This window comes from Alosa pseudoharengus, unplaced genomic scaffold (genome assembly GCF_046254945.1).
Source record: "Alosa pseudoharengus isolate Yale_2024_CS ecotype anadromous, Long Island Sound unplaced genomic scaffold, YU_APseudo_1.1 YU_APseudo_1.1_scf_19, whole genome shotgun sequence".
NCBI classification, from domain to species: Eukaryota; Metazoa; Chordata; class Actinopteri; order Clupeiformes; family Clupeidae; genus Alosa; species Alosa pseudoharengus.
The window spans coordinates 10,890,077-10,913,245 of record NW_027468657.1 but is presented as its reverse complement, the minus strand read 5'-3'; the positions used below and the strand labels follow the sequence as shown (position 1 = coordinate 10,913,245).

Below are 23,169 nucleotides of genomic sequence, written 5' to 3'. Positions count from 1 at the left end.
CTTCTTTCATAGGGAAGTTGAGCAAATTAGCAAAAAGGTGGTCCACACAGCACCTACATTCTGTGTCCACACAAACTTACGCACATCAACTAGTGCTTTTAATGCACGAGCTGTGCAAGAGAGAACACAATGACTAGTGCTTTAATGCACGAGGTGTACCAGAGAGAACACATCAAGTAGTGCTTTAATGCACAAGCTGTGCAAGAGAGAACGAAATCATTGAGCAACACTGAGCAAACGCAGATGGTGTGGAGTACAATTAAGGACTCAGGCCTGACTATGGAAGAAAAAGTGGGTGAAGCCGAGAAAGAGAGAGAGAGAGAGAGAAACAGATAAGACACACTCAAGAGAAAAGAACAAAAAAAAGACAGGTAGAGATGAGAGAGAAAGAATGGGAGAAAGATGGAGAGTGAGAGAAAGAAACCAGTGGTCCCAGACAGCACCTCTCACTCCGGTTACCTGCGAGTCCTTTCAGAGTCAGCCAGGCGTGCCGCCCAAAAAGCCTGCCCCCCCACCCCACGCCACCTCACCCACCCCACCCCCCACTCCCAGATCTCCTTAGCATGACAAGCGCTAATGGAGGACACCTCCACCTCCGCCACGGCCCCTTTCAGACGGCACAAAAGACGCCCTGTCCGCAGGCAGCTCTATTACATAGGGGGCGAGACACCCCTGCAACCCGACTCCGCAAGAACAGGGGGGGGGGGCTCGGGGAAGGAAAAGAGGGTGATCAGATCAGTGTGGGGTGGATGGGGTCGAGGAGGTTAAGGGTGGGGTGGGGGGTTATGAGGGGTCTCACCTGAGCCAGAAACCTGTAGACGAAGACGGGCCGGTGCTGGCCGAAACGGTAGACGCGGAAGATACTCTGGATGTCGTAGGACGGGTTCCAGGAGGCGTCGAAGATGATGACCCGGTTGGCCGCCACCAGGTTGATGCCCAGAGAGCCTGCTCTGGTCGAGATGAGGAAGAGACGACCCCTACACAGAGCAACAGAAAGGGGGGGGGGTATATTGGTATATTGACTTCCCATTCTGACTGCTACATTGGAATTTTCATTTTGCATTTAAGCTACAAATATATGATATGATAACTAGGTGATGTGCATTCTCTGAAAAGAAGAGTGCGTGCGTGCGTGCGTCACAAGATGTCTACCTGGGGTTGTTTGGATCGTTAAAGTCCTCTGCCCACTTCTTGCGGGTCACAGCATTGGTGGAGCCGTCCAGGCGATAGTAGTCAATGTTCCGGAACCACTTCCCCTCTCCTGCAGCCCGACAAACAAACAAACAAACAAACAAACCATAAGACAAAAACACCATTATCGTATCACCCCCCCGCCGTGTCAGCTCTTTGACTTGATCTCACTCTTAATCATGACACCCCTCGGTATCTCAGAACATCGCGCCCTCGTTAATCCATGCCGATTTTCCAAAGGCGCCGCCCCAACACCAACTGAATGGGATGACAACGACCCTGGGCACCAGAGCTGGCTTTTAATGGCCAAGACAACAGTTAATGTTCATGTTGCAAATAGCTGTTAACTGTTTGGTGTGTGCTGCCAGCCTTCATGGCCGGCCAGCGTGCATTGGTTCAGATTAGGCTTATACAACTGTGCATTAGCAGAGCAGAGCAGGAAACCAGAGGGTTTATTAGTGCTAAATGAACTGGCACACACATTCTCAGCAGTGTGCGCTTACTCTGAAGGAATGGGCTTGGCCACACACACACACACACACACGTCAGCAAGAACACGTATATACACACACATGTACACCTTTCATGACCACTTATGCAAACAAAATCTGCCCCCGACACATACAGTATCTCCGGCAAACTAAAAACATACTCCCTCAACCATACAAGCTCTTGCCCCCCTGTTCTCTCTCCCTCTATCCCACACACACACACACAGATAGGTGGCCGTGTTGAGCGCAGCCGCCTTGTCTTTAATATCGCGTCTGCCCCCTCCTCATGTTCATAACTAACATTTCAGTATGGTTCCAATTACATCACTGTGATCTTTTCATTACAAATTGCAAACCCTTAAGCAAACATTTTTTCGTGGAATAAAAAAAAAAAAAAGTCAAGGTCTAATCATTTTCAAAATGAAAGCAAAAACAGCTGTGGAGCTTTAATTAGGAACATGACCTTATGCTAGAGGCTGTGTGTGTGTGTGTGTCTGTGTGTGTGTGTGTGTGTGTGTGTGTGTGAGTTTGCTTGTCTTGAGTCTGTCAGATGTGTGCAAGGTTGAAATAGTTTGGGATACTGCAGCAGTGTAATTTTTCTCTGCAGCTTGTGGTCTGTCTCATAAAACAACAACAACAACAAAAGAAATAAAATGATAGCAAACCAAGCTGAATGTCACCGCACAGGGGAGTAATTAACATTGCAAGGTCATCTCTGCACTGATGTCTGACAGCCTTCATTACCATCAAAAAAAACATTCCTCAGAAAGTAGTCAAAAACTACGGCTAAGCATCTCTTCTTAAGAGATCAGAGAAGGAATAGCCAACACTGCCAGTGACTTGTGCCTGCCTCACACATTACCTTTAATCCTTTTTCCAGGTCATTCCAGAATTCTACACCACGGATCTAGATTCATATCAGTCGCCTGAGTTCATTATTACATCATCAAAATGAAATCATTACCATTCTAATTACATACTTGTGATCGTATGCTTCAAAGACCTGAACCCTTCTGAGTGTCTGACTCAGGGTCTAAGAAAGATGACTGACCCGTGATTACTAGACAGGACATAGCCTGGGGCTCTGGCATTACGTGTGGCATTAAATTGGGTATTCATGGGGCGTGGGTTACGGGCAAAAGGCTAGCATGGCGTGACGTGGCATGATGTAGCCCATCTGATGGGGCGCTGGAGGGGGGGGCATCTGGCTGGCCTGTGAGCGGGCTGCTGGGCACGCATGCCGGCCGGTCATCGGGATGCAGTAGGCGTCACACACACTGAGCACCAGCTCACTGGCAACAGGGCGAGATGTCGGGAACACGTTCCCACCAACTAAGCTTAACAGTGGAATGTGTATGCACCTGTGTGTGTGTGTGTGTGTGTGTGTGTGTGTGTGTGTGTGTGTGTGTGTGTGTGTGTGTGTGAGAGAATGTAAGCACAAATGAAACCAAATGCATAATGGCAGACAATACAGAGACAAGGTGAACCAAGAAACTGAATCAGCAAAAACGCACATATTGCAACGGCTATCCGCACCTTTGTTCTTATTTAAGTACGGAGTACGTGAAAGGAACAAAAGGTCAGTCTAAAGGATAATTCCTATTATTTTTAAGGTTTTTAAGGTAAGTGCACTAAGGTCAATTTGTCTTTCTCAGATAAAAGCACTTCACCGTGTCTTAAAGGGGCATAGGCACCCTATACACACGTTGTTGAAAGCGAGTTGTTATATATCTGAAGGTGATGAACAGTGGTGAGCTACCTTTGTATGGAGACTCCCTTCCTTCATCCTTTGCCCGACAGGAGAGCTCCAGGAAGTCTTCTATCAGATCCAGAGAGATAAGGGACTGACTGAACACTAGACTGCAAATAACAACATGTAGGAGGGTTAACATACTGTTTCTGCACTTACACACACACAGTATAGCAAACAACAGCATATAGGAGGGTTAACATACTGTTTCTGCACTTACACACACACAATATAGCATACAAACTAAACAATGCTGCACATCCCTGCATGACTACGAGAGAGGATACATCTCTTACACTCTTTTAGACTATGGATGAAAACGAAACAACACTAATTTCAGACAACAAAGAATGAAGAGAGAGAGAGCGAGAGAGAGAGAGCGAGAGAGAGGCAACACTCACACTTTTTCGTCTGTCTCTTCGGCCATGCGTAGGATCTGAAAGAGAAGCGACACTTTTCCGGAATGTTCAAGGATCTCGGCATCTTCCTCAGTCACAAAGTCCTTGTACCAGTCAGGAGAATAGCTGCCAGAGGAACCCTTGGCTGTGGACCAAAGGTCAAAGGTCAAGCAAGTTAAAATCAAACAAAAGGGTCAACGGTCAATATGGGTTAAATCAAACCCATGATGCAAACCACAAGTCCAAGAAAGGACAGGGAAAGCAAGCAAATCCTCAGCTCCACTGACTAAAATCACAGTTACATTACAGAAGTTTAACCATGCAATCCCCTGACATGTGTTGACATCCTTCGGCCTGAAGACAAATATTTCTCATCGGTTTTGAACTCGCTGATTTAGTGATCAGTTCGCTATGGCTTTTGACTGGACTCCTTCAGACTGGGTTGGCTTTTGGGTGTGGTCCGAAATCTGAAATGCAGCGACGGCACACTTACGCTCCTCGACTGGTTCGCCCCGGTTGCGACTCTCGGGGTTGCCGCCGCGGGAGCTGGTGTTCCACTCCTTGATGACCTCCACGGCGTCGCTATCGGAGCCGTCCGAGCTCTGCTTCTTCCCCTTCCCGCGAGCCTTCTTCCTGGGGGGTGGGAGACGGACGGAGCAGAGGGTTCATTTGGGCGCACACACGCGCACACGCACGCACGCGCACACGCGCACACGCGCACACACGCACACGCGCACACACGCACACGCGCACACACGCACACACGCACACACACACACACATACGCACACACACACACACGGTTGTAACCCCAAAGGTGATGAGAGTTTCACCATTGCATCATGTGTTCGGTCACACAAGCGCACGTGCTCCAATAAACCTTCAGAAGCGAATGGATAAGTGACTAATGAGAGCCTGGTGTGTGTGGGCTTGTCACTTTCAACACGCAAAGTAAATTGTGTGTGTGTGTGTGTGTGTGTGTGTGTCTGTGAGCATGTGTGTGCGAGTCCTTCTCTTACTTCTTGGGCTTCTCGTCCTCAGAGGTGAGGCTCATCGAAGACTCTTCTGTGTCCGAGGCGATGAACTCATCCATGCTGTCCTCATCAAAGTAACCCTGGCAACCACACAGAAGACCAGACAGAGCTTCACATACAGCTAATTAGAACCGATACTTCGGTACCATGTACAAGATACTTCGATTTTTCTAAGGTACCAAAGTACCGTAGGTATCAGGAATGCAGTTCTTATGAACATGACGGGGCAGCTTATATGGTTGTGGTTGTGGGATTTGACAGACACTTTTGTCCAAACCGACTTACAAATAAACAAAGCAATAGTTAAATTAACAGTGAAAGACTACATTAAGGAGAACAGCAATAATAAACAATAATGTCATTGCAATCAGTAGCCTAGCCTGTTAATAGCCTAATAAACAAATATGATAATATTATATATGCTTTATATTATATATATACTGTTTCAAACAGTCAGACAGACAGGGTCCCTCTACCTTGTTTTCTTTGCTGATGTAGTCCAGCTGCAGACACCAGGGATGAGTCCAAATCCTGCTCAGCATCTGGAAGTCCTGGAAGAGTTTGGTCCCAGCCTTCCCCCGGTTCCCCTCCAGCGCACTCCCCACACCTGAACACACGTACACACACACACACACACACGGAGGTTACGTTGAGTTCAAAAACAAATACACACACAGGTCTACACAAACATATGCACACGTCTCACACCTGCTCGTTTTAAATGGGATGGTACAAACACAAACAGTCACATCTGCACTTTGACAAGGGTTACAGAGTGGGCAAACACACACACACACACACACACACACACCTGCTCAGGGACAGTGTGTGCAGCATATGTGTGCAAGGAAAAACTATGACTACACTGAAGGTTGGTTGTCTGGATCTCTCTCTAACACACACACACACACACACACACACACACACACACACACACACACACACACACGACCCTGACACAGGTTAGAAGAGACACACATACCAGAGCATACAAACACACATACACACACCAGTGGGGTACACTACGAATCTCGATTAGTTGGTTAGCGAGTAGAGATGCACCGATGTGGAATTTTAGGGCCGATAACAATAACCGATATTTATTGGTTTGTTGTGGCCGATACCGATACGATAACAGACAATATTACTCTTGAAAAAAAATTGTGAAAAGTGATTTGGGGAAAGCATTTAATAAGCATAATTTTATTGCAGTAATTTTACCTACCACCAAATGATGGACAGAACTCATAACAGTCCTCAATAGTACAGCAGTCAACATAACAGTAGCCTAGCCCTACAGTATGTGTGGCTCCTTTAAGTGAACCTGACGTCAGTGAATTGTGAGTGAGTGGCTAGAGAGTATGAATCGTTTTCATTTAGGACTAAACACTCATAAACGGCTCAGCTGGGAATAAGCTACAGTATAGCGACCAAATCAGAGTTTGTGAGGGAAACTTAGGTTTAGTTTCAACTGCGGGTAACTGAATAAAGCTGCAACTCCTCAGACTGTATCTTATGTCCGTCTACTCTGTTGCGCACAACCTGCTGCAGCAGAAATGAAAGGGGTTAGCCCCGAAGGTTTTAATAACATATTATGATGACCTGTCTGGAACTGAAGCAGGAATGGTTAGCATATTTCTAGGTAATAATACAAAACCCAAGCTAAAGTAATGCAAATATAATACTAAAACACAACTTAGAACTAGGCCTACTTATGTACTCGTCCCACTAACGAGTTTGTTTATTTGTTTCCCCGGCCAGCGCGGTAAAGTGCAAACACATCAGCACAAGACGACTCTAGATAGGGCTGAGCTCCGCTCTGTTAAGGTTAAATGGCGGATCATTCACGAGAGGATTTTGAGATGCACAGATTCCCAAATGAACGCATATCCACAGATTTTGTTAGAGTGGTGAAATACATTCACACCGCTGACATTATATTGAGGAAAAAGTATAGCCAACCAAGCTCAAGTAGCTCAGTGTAGCCAGACGGACCTTACGTAGGCCTAAATTAAAACGTATAAAAAAAATTAAAAATATCGGCGCAAATTATCGGCCAGAATTCTGTTATCGGACCGATAATAATATTTTCATTTTTTCACTTATCGGCCAATAATATATCGGCCGCCGATATATCGTGCATCCCTATTAGCGAGGTATGTTGCGCTCAAAGCCAGGGTATGCTGTGACACGAAAGTGGATCTGTTTTAGTGTCGCTATATCACCATGGTATCTTATGCTGTCAACCAAACCTGGTCGGGAGGAGGTTATGTGCTAAGTTATAGCTCAAATCGTGTAATCTACCGACCACTGACCAATCAATTGTCTTAAAAACGAAGTTCTCTCACGTGTAGGATTCTGCGCTTTAATAGTGCTGTGCATGCAAATATCCCACTATGGATTTGCATACCATACAACTGATGACAATTGATTTATCTGATGTTATAGGTTAGACACAAAAAATGACCGCAGTGTAGATTACACTATCGCTCATAAATGCGGAAGTAATTGTTTTTTTAATATAGGCGCCCTGTGCGTCTCCACGTTTCACGATTGGCCAACGTCATCCCAACACCGAGAACGCGCACAGATCTGAGCTGAAAGCCTAGTTTGACAAATATATCACATAACTGCTATCGCAGTATCACTTGTCAGATGTCAATGGGAACTTTAAAACGCACGCACGCACATCTGTCTAGAGAATGGGGTCAGTGGAAAGAACAAACAAACTTTTTTTTTGCACTAGCACAAAATGAAGACATCCAGCATCAAAAAAAAGACGAGGCTTAAATGTGTCTCAGCGGGGTCATGCTTGCTTTGTGCAGACGCCCCACGACAGCTTACGGAGGAAGGCGCACATTTCAACTACATGGGGGGCGATACTGTGGTTGGTCTGTGTGTGTGTGTGTGTGCTGAGAACAGTAAAATGCTGTTGTTTCAGGCGGAGGGTCTCGGCAGTGCAGACGACAACCTGGGGGTCCATACCGGCAGCCACAACAGCTTTGCATCAGTGTGGCGAGCTCTCTTTGTGTGTGTGTGTGTGTGTGTGTGTGTAGCTAATGAGCGCTGGCTGGAAAATTCTCCCAGAGCTCTTCATTACAGAGGGGACGTGGGAATCTACACAGATAGACCACGGCTGTATGCCAGCTGCCATACCACCTCTCACACACACACACACACACACACACACACACAGCTGCACAGTGGTGCCTCAGAACAACCTCAGTCTAAGCCATAACATGACTAAACCTCTTAATTCAATACTATGCTGCCGAGAAAAAACAATGAATAGAACGAAAACACACACACCCACACCCACAGTGTGAGCGAGAGAATGAAAAGAATCTACATCTCTTAAGCCACTGATCTCAAAACTGCGGATATAGGATTTCTGCTATGATGAGCCATAGGGGAGGAGAGAAGGAACCGAACCCGACTCCAGAAACCGAGAAACAGAGAGACCAGAACACACGTCAGAGAAAGCAAGACAGACAGAGATGAAGATGAGAAAGAGAGAGAGAGAGAGAGAGAGAGAGTAAAGACAAAGAAAGAGAAAGAGAGAGACCAGAACACACGTCAGAGAAAGCAAGAGAGACAGAGAGGAAGACGAGAAAGAGAACAGAGAGCGACGGACAGAGAGAGAGAGAGAAAAAAAGACAAAGAAAGACAAAGAGAGAGAGAGAGAGAGAGAGAGAGAGAAAAAAGACAGAAAGAGAAAGAGAGAGAGAGAGAGAAAGAAAGAAAGTGAAAGAGAAGGTGAGAGTGTGAGGGGAACTGGACAGCAGCGGTGTGGGCTGTAGCCAAGGCCTCACAAGGGGAACCAGAGCCGTCCATCTTCCCTCTCCCTGGACACAGCCGGCCTCACCTTTAACAAACCACCTCTGACGGAGAGTGTGAGAGAGATTGCCTGGCAGACTCTGGTGACAGTCTCACACACACGCTTCCCAGGAGGGAGATCTTCTATCACCCGCTTCGGTCTCTCTGTTCACTCCATACTCCCTTCTGACTCTGCTGCTGAGTGAACTCAGTGGCCGGGGCCTGAGGACTCCTTTATTTCCCCCACCGATACCAACACACTCCAAATCTCTCCCTCTCTCTCTCCCTTCCTTCCTTCTCTCTCTCTCTCTCTCTGATACCAACACACTCCAAATCTCTCCCTCTCTCTCTCCCCCTTCTTTCTCTCTCTTTCTCTCTCTCTGATACCAACACACTCCAAATCTCTCCCTCTCTCTCTTCTTTCTCTCTCTCTCTCTCTCTGATACCAACACACTCCAAATCTCTCCCTCTCTCTCTCCCCCTTCTTTCTCTCTCTTTCTCTCTCTCTGATACCAACACACTCCAAATCTCTCCCTCTCTCTCTTCTTTCTCTCTTTCTCTCTCTCTGATACCAACACACTCCAAATCTCTCCCTCTCTCTCCCCCTTCTTTCTTTCTCTCTCTCTCTCTCTCTCCCCCTTCTTTCTCTCTCTGATACCAACACTCCAAATCTCTCCCTCTCTCTCCCCCTTCTTTCTTTCTCTCTCTCTCTCCCCCCCTTCTTTCTCTCTCTGATACCAACACACTCCAAATCTTTCTCTCTCTCTCTCTCTGATCCAAAAGAACCGGCATCTCAAAGAGCAGCAGACTAGTATGACCCAGTTTTGGTACCGACGCGGGCCAGTTCTGGCTGAGATCCAGGGCCCGGTCCTCTACACGCTGTTCCCTAGGAGTGGCCCACTGCTCTCCTTTTTGCTCAAAAACTGACCCTACATCCTGATCTGTAGTGTTGGCAGCTTTGCATTCTGGGAACACTACTGACATGGTGGTAGTTTAGAGAAGCAGGAGGAGGAGGAGGAGTACATATGAAGTGCAAATTTGAGGAGGGAGGGGAAGAGCCATGTTAGGAGACAGGCTACCAGTGTGTCTGTTTTGTACTGTGACGTTTCCGGTCAGATCAGGGGTGTGATTGGCAAAGGTAAGAAAAAAAGGAAAATATACGTAGCCGTATATTTACCGCTTCATGGCTTCTGCTGAGAAACTAGTGCACCACACACAGTGAACTTGAATCAAGCATTCTTCAGAACGCAGCTGATCAACCCGTCCCGTCTACTTTCACTTTCAATGAAATCCACTAGTAGCCTAAACGTAATAGGTCCTAGCCTACACTACTTGCGGCGTGATATTCGGAAAGATGAAGCACAAAACCCGTCGTCATTGTCAGCGGCCTGTTATAACGATGGCCTGTGTTATGCAGAAATATAGTCTACCTCTGACCGACAGACCCCCCCCTAAAAAAAACCTCATCGGATCTATACGAATTGCGTGGGTCTCATTTCCAAGTCGAAAAAAACGGAATTCCGTTTAAAAACGGAAGAATCACACACAAAAATCAATAAACAGCATTCAGAGTGAAGTTCCAGTGCGGGCTCATGACATGGCCGTACTTGTGAAGTGGTCCAGGTAGTGGCGGTACAGCTTGGCCTGGATGGACGTCATGCGTACAGACAACACATACTCGTGCTTCGGGGGCAGGAACTTGGTCAGCGCTGTATAATCCCGTCTCTGAGGAAACACAAACACACAAACAAACAAACAAACAAACAAACAAACAAACAGGGAAATAAGTTTTTTTTTGTAAATGATGTGAGCATCACAGAACTAGTGTTTTAAAGGTCCCATATTATACTTCTCTTTCATCAAGTCAAAATAGGCCTATGGGTTGCACAAAACATGTCACTGAAGCTGCCTGCGCAAAATTCCCGTCAGATAACACATCACCACCAGCTCCATTGTCGCCAGTTTCAGTCCCTGTATATGGGGACGCGATATGGCCTTTGGCCTCGTACCTACGGCCGAATTACAGCCGCGGGGATATCCTTTCCCAACCCCGCTCACACTCACGTCATATGCCAACAAGAACGAGACGTGTCCTTTTTTTTTTTTGATGCTATATGTTTTTAACCATGTTCTACTGTTTTATATGATTTTATATGTTTAATGGTTTGTGTGTTGTATGTCATGTGGTGGTCTACAAAGTGTTAAGGATGTCCTGCCTCCTAGACTGTGAACCTAGTTTACCTATGGGTACCAATAAAGTAACCTGACCTGAGTTTCTGTTTGTATACTTGAAATATGGATGATATCAGGTGCGTAAATGGAGAAATCTTCGACAGGACGCACTTAACCTAGTGGGTGGGAATTTTCAGATCGGGGGGGGTGGGCAGGTGGTAGTAATAGTAATTCAAATTTCCCCTACTTCAGAAGCATCAGAAACCCAATTGAAGTACAAAAGCACAGGAAAAAGTGAGTTTTGCATAATACGGCCCTTTTAATGGCCTTTCTTGTAAACAGAGATTTAAAAGGTCGACCCCTGATTTACTTGCTTGGCAAGTTGAGAAGTAAACTCTTAACAGGAAACTGGCTGATGTGTGTATTTACAGGAGAAAGTGTGTGTGTGTCTGTGTAAAGCGTTTTCATGCATCTGTATCCCCTCAGTCTTGTCCCCTGAATGTATGTGAGTGTGAGGGTCAAGTATCTGGACACATTTCAGATGGTAAAATAATACATATGAGTGTGAGTGTGAGTGAGAGTGAGAGAGAGACAGAGAGAGAGCAGGAGTACATTGTGTGTGTGTGTGTGTGTGTGTGTGTGTGTGTGTGTGTGTGTGTGTGTGAGACATACCATGTGTGAGAGAAGAAAGAGAGAAAGAGAGGGGTCAAGTACCTGGACACATCCTGCCAGCATCTCATAGAGGATGTGCGCCCTCTTCTTCATGAGCCGGACGTCCTGTGGGGTGGAGTCGGCGCACTGGCCGTTCTGGATGGGGTTGATGAAACGGTTCCGGAACTCTTTGACGGAACCCAGCAAGTTCTCTTTGATGAAGTTCACCATGCAGTGGTCTGGAGGAAGAGGAGGCGGAGAGCACTGAAGCCAGGTGTGTAGAGCCGCTCACATATGCGGATACCGAGACGTAAACACAAACAAGTCTAAGATAAACTATGTAGACATCTACACATGCACACAAGCCGCAAAGCACCCATTTACTTTAGACACGTTAGAGTTTTTGTTCAAAACGTCAACTTACAACCACCACCAACTTACAAACATTAGATCTTTAAGCCATTAGACAAACACCAACTAAAGTGTAGCAGGAACTGTTGGAATTTAGCCATCTTGCAAAAATGTTGTGGTATAGGTATATCCAGTACACGCACAAGCATCCTCTCAACATTCAGTCTTACACACACACACACACACACACACACACACACACACACACACTTACACTCAATGAGGTTGTTTTGCAGCGGTGTTCCGGTGAGAACAACTCTCCTGCGGGTCTTGATGTTGTTCATGGCTTTGGAGATGGCGGACGCCTCGTTTTTCAGGATGTGGCCCTCGTCGCAGATCACAAAGTCAGGGCCTGGACACACGGGGGGGTCAGAGAGGCCGAGGGTGAGAACTGAACCAACACCCCCCACACCCACACAGCACCCGACCACAACACCTACCCCCCCACAACACCCACTTCCAACAGGACAGAACTGCTCTCTCATGGGGAACTGCAGAATGCTTGACCAGCTAATCTACAAGGGTACTGTATACATCGTGTGTGGATCAATCTCCACACTGTCACAAGCACTGCCTACATATGACCCAACTGAAACTGCCAAAAATAAATTCTCAATGGCAATAATCAACGAGAGGTAGTGCCCACTGATCTTTGTTTTGACTAGATGACATAGTGTCTTGTCTGATTTCATTGTGAAAAGCTGGTGCTAATACCTGGATCCACCAGGGTCTTCTGAAAGGTCTCTTTGAGCTTCTTGCTCTTGATGCTGCGGCCCTGCGTGAGGTTGCGGTACATCTCGTAGCCGATGATCAACACACCGCCATCCTCGTGCCAGCGCTGCATGGCGTACGCCCGCTCCTGAGGACGCTTCACGGTGGCGAGCTCGACCACCTGGGCACAAAGGAGCCACGCACACGCGCACGCACACACACACAGTTAACACTCAGACAAATTTGCTGTTCTTTCTGTGACATATCAGTTCGGTGGGATTACTATTTCAACTGGAACAGACTAAATGGCACACACCCATGGTTCTCCACATTCTAGATCAACCGTAGAGGAGAACCCTGAAGAACTTGAACAAATGACCCCAATAAAACAGCAACTGTGTACCTCTAAGCTCTCTTCATCCTTGAAGCCAACCTGCCACTTCTCAAACTCATTCTTCCAGTTGAGGACGGTGTTGAGTGGACAGACCACCAGCGCAGTGCTGAAGTTCAGCTTCTCACACAGCAACATGGTGTGGAGGAACGTCACCACCTGCAGGACACACGGTGCAACAGCAAGCAGTCACACACACACACATACGCACGCACGCACCAACACACACACATTAGGATACAATAAGACACCAGGGACATATGTACACACACATACACACACAGGCACACACAGGCACACACAGGCACACACAGGCACACACAGGCACACACAGGCACACACAGGCACACACCCTGACGGGATCCATTTCTCTGCCATTGTTCGAGGGAATGAGCCACTCACCTAAATTGTTTCACCAAGGCCCATGCAGCAACAGCAAGCAGCCACACACGCACACACACACAGTTAAGTTTTCCGCCAGCGGTTCATGGGTCGGGCTACACACCTGTAGCGTTTTCCCCAGGCCCATGCAATGGGCCAGAATGCAGCCTGAGCCGGCGGACTTCTTGGTCTTCTTCACAGACTCAACGCAGCAGTCCCAGATGAACTGCACACCTGCGGAGAGCAGCAGAGATGGGACACGTGATGGCTCACCTACTCAAGTGTGTGTGTGTGTGTGTGTGTGTGAGGGGGGTGTAGACCTAGCTTACTCAAACTAATTGTACTAAAACATTTTTAGAGCTAATTATGGCAATCTGATCCCAAAATCTAAGTCATAAACTCTTTGAAGTTTTATTCAGATTGAGGCAAAAATGTATAGGCTCTAAACGGTCCCACACCTCTGGCAAACAGCCTCCTGCCATGCAAATCTTTATCACTGCTGGACCTGAATTCACACACACATTCAAAAGGCATGAACTACTCTTAAGGAGGGAGAGGTCATGATGCACTGGTCTCATCTATCAGAGTTTAGTTCTCCATTGGGCCATTCCAAGAAGTCCTTCTTCGTTCCCATAATTCTCAGGTTTATTCGACATTGTAATGACTTTTCGAGCTGGTCTTTCGTCCATACCAGCAGCAACACGGAATGGAAAAAAAACTAGAGAACTTCCTAGACTCACTCCTTCTGCCACTGTGCATCTACAACTCTACTCATGATGCATGGACAAATAATGTTTATGTAGCTATCTGCTTATTTGCAGAATATTATTTAATGATACAAAATATCATATATGGTGTATGTTATACATACATACATACAAACATATACATACACATACAAGATATTCAAGAGAGATGGGGTGGGAGAGGGAAATTGACCCCCAATTGGACTCAAACCGGGGTCTCCCTGGGTACTTGGACCTATAGATATTAGAAAGCTAGATACCGCATTGTTTATCGAGTTCTATTAGGTGCCATGCGTGAACGCGGCCGCCATATTGCTGGGGGCAAACACCTTACTGTCTATGGGCAACAGCTACCGGCAATCAGAGACACCTTACTGTCTACGGGCAACAGCTACCGGCAATCAGAGACACCTTACTGTCTACGGGCAACAGCTAACGGCAATCAGAGACACCTGTTTCTCCACTGGTCTCCAGAGATCGTTACTCCCACCACGATGGTGGCGTTATTTACGTACGTTCCGGAGCCCAATGCGGTATCTAGCTTTCTAATATCTATGCTTGGACACATAAGTGGTGGGGATGCTGCTGCTGCTGCCGCCGCTTGCACCACATCTCCCCCCAGTGGGCTGGAGTTGTTAGTGCGTGCACCTACCATCCACCTGGTGAGGCTTGAGCTTGGTGACCAGGTTCCTGTGCACCTGCACGAGCGGCTCTTTGGTCTCCTCGTCCTCATCCAGCACCAGCTTGGTGGTGATGGGACAGGCGATCTGGGACGAATCGTCCACCACGATCACCTGGGGTCACCATGGAGACAGACAAACAAAAAAAAAAAACAAAGGAAAAGTGAGTCTGGCAAGGACAAGGGAAAACAGATGCAGGCAGATGACCCTATAGTCGGGGGCTGCTAATGCTCTTGGTGTGTGTGTGTGTATGTGTGTGTATGTGTGTGTGTATATACACATGCATAACACCTGAGACGCCTCGTCCAGCACGATCACCTGGGATCACCAGGGAGAAAAGAGAGAGGGGAAAAATGAGTGTGGTCAGGATGAGGGACACGGCTGCAGGCAGATGACCCTGTAGTTGGGAGCTGCTACTGCTCTTTGTGTGTGTGTGTGTGTGTGTGTGTATGAATGTGTGTGTGTGTATGAATGTGTGTGTGTGTGTGTGTGTATGTGTGTGTGTGTGTGTATGTGTGTGTGTGTGTGTATGTGTGTGTGTATATATGTATGTATATGTGTGTGTGTATGAGTATGAGCATGTAAGTACATGTATCTGTGTGTGTGCGTGTGCTTATGAGTATGAGCATGTAAGTACATGTATCTGTATGTGTGTGTGTGTGTGTGTGTGTGTGCTTATGAGTATGAGCATGTAAGCACGTGTATCTGTGTGTGGTCCTCACCTCCCGAAGTTTCTCCCTCAGTGCCTCTCTCTCGGCGATGCGCTTCCTTCGGTCCTCCTCCTCCTTAAGAGCATCTCGCGTCTCCATCCGCAGTTTGGACTCCTTCAGAATCTTCCGGATCTTCTTGCGGCCTTTTGGCGTTCCCTTGTCGTCGTCGTCGTCGTCATCATCTCCTTCTCCATCTTCTTCGCCCTCCTCCTCATCCTCCCCACTCTGCAAATCAGTGTCAACCGTTGAGCTTTATCCCACAGCTCAGGTAGAGGTTTGAGTCAACAAAAGTCATGACGCAAAGATGATCGCTGGGTTTCATGGAAAATGTAATGGCCATGGGGTGACCTGAGTATTTTCTCAGGAGAGACCGAAGTACATTATTTAGGGGGGGGAGTTAACAGATTTACTCTGTCCTATCCTACTGTTTGGGGGGGGGGGGGGGGGGGGGGGGGGGAGGAGTTACCAGATTTACTCTGTCCTATCCTACTGTTTTGGTGGCAAGAAAAAAAGACTTCTAAATAGAAATCTACTGATACATTACAATAAAACACAGCTATTTAGACACCACCACACACTATTTATGAACTCAGTAATACTACATGGCCCAGCAGAGGTTATACTTCTTGAGAAAACTAAGGAAGTTTAATCTGCCTAAGGAGCTGCTGACCACTTTCTACCAGCCATCATTCAGTCTGTCATCTGCACCTCCATCACTGTCTGGTTTGGGTCAGAGAGGATCATTGGAGCTGACCTTCCCTCCATACGGGACCTGCACAGGTCCAGGGTCAGGAAAAGGGCAGCAAAAATCTCTACAGATCTCTCACATCCTGGTCACAAACTGTTTAACCTCCTTCCCTCTGGTAGGCGACACAGGGCCCTGTTCCCTAAAACCAGCCGACACAAAGACAGCTTCTTTCCCCAAGCAGTCACTCTGTTGAACGCTCAGAAATAGTCCCCACCCTTACACTAAACAAATCAATCAACACTGTTCTGCTCATCATGTATACTTCAATCTTATAATTACAATATTGTTATTAATACATTGTCATTGCTGCACTGAACAGCAACTATATTTATATTTAAATCTTAAATCTATACTGATACTGCACTATTCCTACCCTCTCTTCAATTGTATATTGTATCTTGCCTGTGCCTGTTAAGGTGTCCACAACCATGGCAACCTTGACAGGGACAACAAGGAGGTGGACATCCCTAGCTGCACCCCCTCACCACAGACAATTGCACTACCCTATCCCACACATAGTGTTCTATTTATATGCAAATGTACATACTGTATATTATACATAGCCATGTTCTACAGCTCTTCATTCTATTCTTAGTGTTCTGTTTTTATTCTTTTATGTTTTTTTTATTTTTTATTCTTATATGTTAACAGAGTGTTGTATTTTGACAGCAAAGATTAAGCAGAGTCAAATTCCTCACAAACATAAAGCTGATCTGATTCTGAAGACTAGACCATCATTACCAGATGATATAAGTATATAAGTATAAGTATATATACTCTTTTGATCCCGTGAGGGAAATTTGGTCTCTGCATTTATCCCAATCCGTGAATTAGTGAAACACACTCAGCACACAGTGAACACACAGTGAGGTGAAGCACACACTAATCCCAGTGCAGCGCTCGGGGAGCAGTGAGAGGTTAGGTGCCTTGCTCAATGGCACTTCAGCCGTTCCTACTGGCAGGGTTCGAACCGGCAACCCTCTGGTTACAAGTCCGAAACGCTAAACAGTAGGACACGGCTGCCCGAATGAACATGACCCTCCAAATGCTTTATGTAATTTAACTAAATGACTGGTGCATGCTGGGTAAAGAGTTACCTTGCCACTGGAGGAGTCCTGCACTTTGATGCGACGGCGCTTCTTCTTCTGCTTGTAGCTCCTCTCCTCCTTCTCTTTCGCCGCTTTCTTAGCAGCTCTGAGGACACAGCAATGCTCCATCACTTCATGGCAAGCTCATGATGATGGGAACTAATACTTGGTCATGAATAGACAAAACTATCACTATGCCCAGCCAACTACTATTCTCACCAATCCAAGAATCCTGTGTGTGTGTGTGTGAGTGTGTGTAGAGTATATAGATAGATAGATAGATAAATAGATAGATAGATAGATAGAGAGGGGGGGGGGGGGGGGGGGAGTGAGTATGTGTGCACTGTACCTGGTTCTTCGTCGTTTGCCTTCTCCCTCAGAGTCACTGACTTCCTCGCTAAGAGCAGATCCACTGTTATCGCTTGACGGTGAACCCTCAAAGTCAGAGTCCGCCGAATCATCACTGACTACTGCATGCGGGTGCGCGCGCACACACACACACCGGTGACAGAATAAAGATTACAACAGATAATGTTTATTAATGTTTATGTTTAAGTTATGATAGCACCTTTATAATTGCAACTCAAGTCTGAACGTAAATCCATAACACATGGCTCTTCAAGCATTTACACAAGTAAGAAAATGCTATTACATGCACACATCAGGGTTGTGCAAAATTCGAATTGCAATTCTGCTTCCTGTTTGCTACCTCAATTGAAATGCAAGTAAAGTTGAAGAATTGAATTGGAATTTAAGAGCCAGGTTCAATCCAATTTGGAATTTTGCACAACCCAGGGTTTCCTGCAGCACTTTGCAGCTAAGGCGGCCGCCTAAGCAACACACGGCTGCCGCCTTAACTACGTCGACAAAAATAAAACACGTATATGAACGATATCCACCGTGCTACTCTACTGTTCTCTCCCTTTCATTCCAAACCATGACCAATGCCAGTCATGCCGTTAATTGGAAGTTTTTACAATCTTTAAATGCCATAAATCCTCAAATTACGGCCAGGTTCTTTTATTTACTTAGGCTGCACAAAGCACAGGCCTTTATTTGGGGCAGGCTTGTAATCGAGACAGGCCTTTATTTCTTACGTGCGTTTTATTGTGAGACATGCGTTTTGTTTGGAGCAGCATACCGGTAGGCAATCAAAAGCATACGATTTTCGGCTTGGTTTGGGATTTAATTTACTTTTGGACTGTTTGATTATATTGCTAAATGTTGGGACTGATAGGCACTGAAATCTGGGGGGTATTTGTTGGTTCACTATTAAGTTTCATGTAGTTGAAAGAGTGTCAGGATTTCCACCTGCTGTTTAGTGCGAGACAGGCAGTCGCTTTCATTCATTTATTGAATGTGCGCTCTGCTGTAATGGAAACCTTATTGCGAAGCTAAGTAGGCCTACGGTAGCCTAAATTGAGTTATCTATCTATAAAGCAAGAAGCGTCTGTGTGTGTGTGTGTGTCTGTGGCACGCATATCTCACTGACCGTTTGTCAGACTGACCTAAGATTTCGTTCGTGGCACAAAGGTGTGCACTCTCGATTTTGAAGATTTTTGAATGCATATTTCAAAATATGCTTATTTACGTAGGACGTTTATCGCTGCACTGCACTGTTTCCAAGGGGACCAGTTTCAGGGGAGCTCCACCCCATGGATCGTGTACTGACAGTAGCTAGGTCCAGAGAACGGGCTCTGCTAGGTCTCACTTTGATGATAGTCAGTCGCAATTTAAACGGATTACTCGGGAACCGCTTGTGGGTTAAGATGTAAGATGATTATCATGTCTGACCTCAACAATAGACTCCCTGTATGCAGTTTGCTTGCATAAAATGATTACTTGCAACAACACGCCAACAAACACAGGTATGTACTGACCACTCGAATAGCCCAGGCTACTTTGGACTTTCAAGAGACTTTGACTAAAACGACAATTCCGACTGCAAGGTCGCAAATTGAAACGAGCGATAGGCTAATGCCACATAGCTAACGTTAGACAAGTTGCAGACTGAGCGACGGCACTTATTACGCCGTTAAACACGGGTATGTAGTGACCACTCAAAATAAAAGTATGTGCAAGCTTCGAATAGCATTAGGAAGTTATTCAGTAAGCTATACACATTTAGCCTTAACTCAAAACAGTTGTCATTATGTCATTCTGATCTGTAGAAATGTCACATGCAGCCATGCCTAAATTTATTAGAGGCCACATTAATTATAGGCTAATATATTATAATATTCAGTATTCATTATTGAATGCTTAGCTGGAATGATGTTTCCCTATCATCCTATTTTTAAAGCAGGCATACATGTGGGCATGTCATTGAGCTACGGGTTTTCTTCAGGAATGGCATGTTTGAACGGGCACTGCACTAGTGTTTTTAATTATGCATGATTGAGGTTTTTTTTTTTATTAAATTCGTAGGCTGGAATGCCTTGTGGCAAAAATTGTGCTTAAATGTAGTTCAGAAGGGGGCAGCAAGCGACTGGTAGTTTGAGCACGAGCATACAGGAAGAACCTTTCGTGCACCTAGTCTATACCTGCCATAAATACCGATACTGAAACGATACCACGGCGAAATCCTAAAATATCTGGAAACGAAAGGACGCAAATCTCCTTCAAGTGTAGTCATGTGTTAAATTTGGTGCATTTCGTAGTTTGCAGGTCAATTCTGGGTTCTAAACTTCTAAACTTACATAATTATTATTTTTATATAGTCAGTAAAATAGTAGTTTGTGTGTTATTTAGTCCTTTATTATTTGTTATAGTTAATTTACATTGTTGTGTTTTGGCAATAAATTGCCTAAATAGCCAAAGTAGGCTAGATCAAGGTCAGTGTTCAAATAACAGCATACAAATCACTGAATGCTATGCAGAAGGGCCTAATCTTTAGGCCATCTGATGTAGGCTACCCTTGGCCTTCCTGTGTTTATGGGATTTCTTTGACAGTTGCAAAGAGAAAAAAGTGAAGATAGTCTTCTTTGCTCCCAGTGTGATTTAATAAGTAGTAACATGTTACAACCACTCAGGTCTTTGTCAGATAGGCCTACACCATTAACTGTTGCATTATATCTGTGTGCATTCCTACATTACATCTATTAATTTGATAGTTAACATTATTTGCTACCACATAAAAGTAAGCCGCAATTATTATTAGGACTCAACATGCTTCGGTGGTGTGGGCTTTAATGAGCGCATTTGGGGTGCCAATCCTACATCTGGGCAATAATTATTGAAAAAATTAAAGTCTACATGCCATGACAAACAATAGCAGTAGTCTTGACTGAATATTAAATAGTTATTATGTCTCATGGATCTTGGCACTAATCATGTAATGGTGTTTTCTATAGCCTATTCGTTAACCTGTCGTTCTGTGAACTCTTTAACATTTTTGGGATATGTCTGCGAGGTGCTTAGCCAAGTTCTATGTCTAGCCTACTTGTTTTTGAATGACTTTGAGACTTTGATTTTACAGACAGGCCTCTTTGTACCTGTTGGCTTGCCTTCACTCTCCGCGATGTATCCGAAATAGTTCCAGATTTCACTTCGACCTTTTGTTTTATCCACAAGCCGAGGACTGTCGGAAAAGAACTTGTGTTGAAGTTTGCTGCGCAATCACTCACTCAGAGCTGCCTGCTTGACACGCCCACTTGCCTAGATGCGTGCACGGAGCATGGAGAGTTGGAGCAGTCCAGATAGACACAGAACACTAATATTTTAATGAAGTATCGATTCTAAAAACGTCGGAAATCGTAAAATTTTTTGCGTGAAGGCATGGGGATACCTTTCTAGTATTGGTACACCGAGCAACACCAAACCCATAGTGTGCAGCAGCTCTGACCTTTCCTCCTGCTCTTCTTTTTGCCTTTTTCCTTCTTCCCGCCTTTGGCTGACTTCTCTGTGCCTGATTCGCCCTCGCTAAGCGACAGCTTGTGCCGGAGAAGGTGATGGCGCCGGCCCTTCTTTTTATCGGCATCAGAGTCTGCATCAGAGTCCTCGTTGTCCTCTGGGAGACAAAAAAAAAATAGACAACAATAACAGGCATATCAGGACACAAACATTTTCAAAAAGCCAAGCAAAGGTGGCAGTAGAGTTCAGCTTATGGGTGTATGGCTTAAAGAGGATTTGAGAGAAGAAAAGGGGATCCTCTTACAATCAAGTCAGTGCCAACTCCCAGTGTATTGAATCATAATCATTACAGATAAGATCATGTTTGTCTGAAACAACAACAAAACACCTCACTTTGGAAAAGCCAAAAAATGGCAAAATGATAATCCAGATGAGGAAATGATATCTGACTGTATAACCTTTCATTAGAATAGTATTTTGTAAATTACAATCCTATTTGTAAAGTTTGCATGTGCATTTGTGTGCTGATGACTATTTGTTTCCCCCTGTGTTGCGTCGCTACGGTTCCACCACGCTATGGTTCCACCACAAAGGAACCGGCCAGTCATAGTACCTGAGCTATCACCATCCTCTCCATTCTCCTCGCCGCTTTCTTTCTTGACCTTCTTGGCCGGCTTTCCAGCCTCCTGCTCGGAGTCGCTGTTCTCCGAAGAGCTCTCCGCCCCTGACGAATAAGTGGCCTTGATTTGTGCGAGCAGCATTTTCTTTGCAATTCTGAGAGGGGGCAGAGAGATACGTCATGAAAATGTCAGGAGCCGTTAGAGGCTAACAGCACAACCTATAATTCTTAACAACAACTGCAGTGTGCTCTTTCAGTGCGGCATGAGAAAAGGAAGACAGGAAATTCTGCAGCAGAATGTCAAGTTATCTGGCCATGAAGTGAAGCTAAGCAGAGAGTGAAAAGCCACTCAAGGGTTAAAGGAGAGGAAGCTTTGTGTTATGAAATGTCAAAGGCAGGGACTTAATCCGATGGAAATGTAGTCACAGAACCTGGAGCAGTGGGTCATGCAAGACAGCTCACCAACATCAGCATGATTTAGAGGAAGATCCAGAGTTTCAGATCAGATTTATGCAGACATTCAGCCATCTCTAAGAAAGTGTTCCAGCACCACTACATATTTAGCTGCCTGATCTTCTACAAGGAATTATACTCCAACACACACACACACTATACATTCCTGCTCTGTGACTTTAGAGTCTAAAGGGGGAAGGGTTCACAGACAAAACCTGGGCCAGAAGGTCCTATGTCCAATAGCTAGGCATCAAAGGAAAATTACATCACTGTGATGTTCTTAATAACATTCTTAAATAACACAACTTAATAAATCACCACAATGTACTCTGTGATGCTAGGCAATCAGGTTTGCTATCTCTACAACAAACTGTATACGAACGACTTTAATAGGACTTGGCTTAAAAGATTCTTCCCACCATCACACTGCATACCTTTGCTGATAATAGACAGAACTGAACCTTCACTTGCCACCTTTAATCTTCCCAATACCTCTGATCTCTAAAGTCAGTTTATATTTAGTTGGCAACGTGAAAAGAGGACAATTTGCCCTGATACAGATTTTCATGTCAAGTGGAGCAGACAGAATTGCTTAAAACTAATTAAAATAGATTCAAGAATGATTTATTTGCTTTTCATTCCTTTAACTAGTCACTTTTTATCAACATATTGTATTGAATTACCTCCATGTCTGTCTGTCTAGCTGGTAGAGGGTGTGGCATGGGCCAAATAGGACCCTGTGAGGGTCTCTCTAGTTGACCTATTTACGGTCAGATAGCAGTAAATACATTTTCTAAAATGATCATCTTGTTTAGACTGACTTGGGTGACCGACTTCAGTATAAATCACTGAAATAGCCATCCTAATGTACTAAAT

The 23,169-nt window shown here is 45.4% G+C and overlaps 1 protein-coding gene across 1 annotated transcript in view; it reads right to left on the bottom strand.

The window, feature by feature from the left end:
- atrx (ATRX chromatin remodeler) overlaps window positions 1-23,169 on the bottom strand; it is a gene marked incomplete in the record, with an annotated part of 51,093 nt that overhangs the window by 18,398 nt on the left and 9,526 nt on the right. The window contains 20 exon segments of the mRNA XM_076291694.1: window positions 800-977; window positions 1,153-1,261; window positions 3,442-3,542; window positions 3,834-3,975; window positions 4,324-4,463; window positions 4,850-4,944; window positions 5,341-5,471; window positions 10,288-10,405; window positions 11,567-11,742; window positions 12,129-12,266; window positions 12,629-12,806; window positions 13,029-13,175; window positions 13,522-13,631; window positions 14,796-14,937; window positions 15,115-15,141; window positions 15,546-15,758; window positions 17,379-17,475; window positions 17,719-17,839; window positions 21,214-21,378; window positions 21,835-21,995. Of these exon segments, the coding sequence (XP_076147809.1) occupies window positions 800-977; window positions 1,153-1,261; window positions 3,442-3,542; window positions 3,834-3,975; window positions 4,324-4,463; window positions 4,850-4,944; window positions 5,341-5,471; window positions 10,288-10,405; window positions 11,567-11,742; window positions 12,129-12,266; window positions 12,629-12,806; window positions 13,029-13,175; window positions 13,522-13,631; window positions 14,796-14,937; window positions 15,115-15,141; window positions 15,546-15,758; window positions 17,379-17,475; window positions 17,719-17,839; window positions 21,214-21,378; window positions 21,835-21,995 (2,689 nt within the window).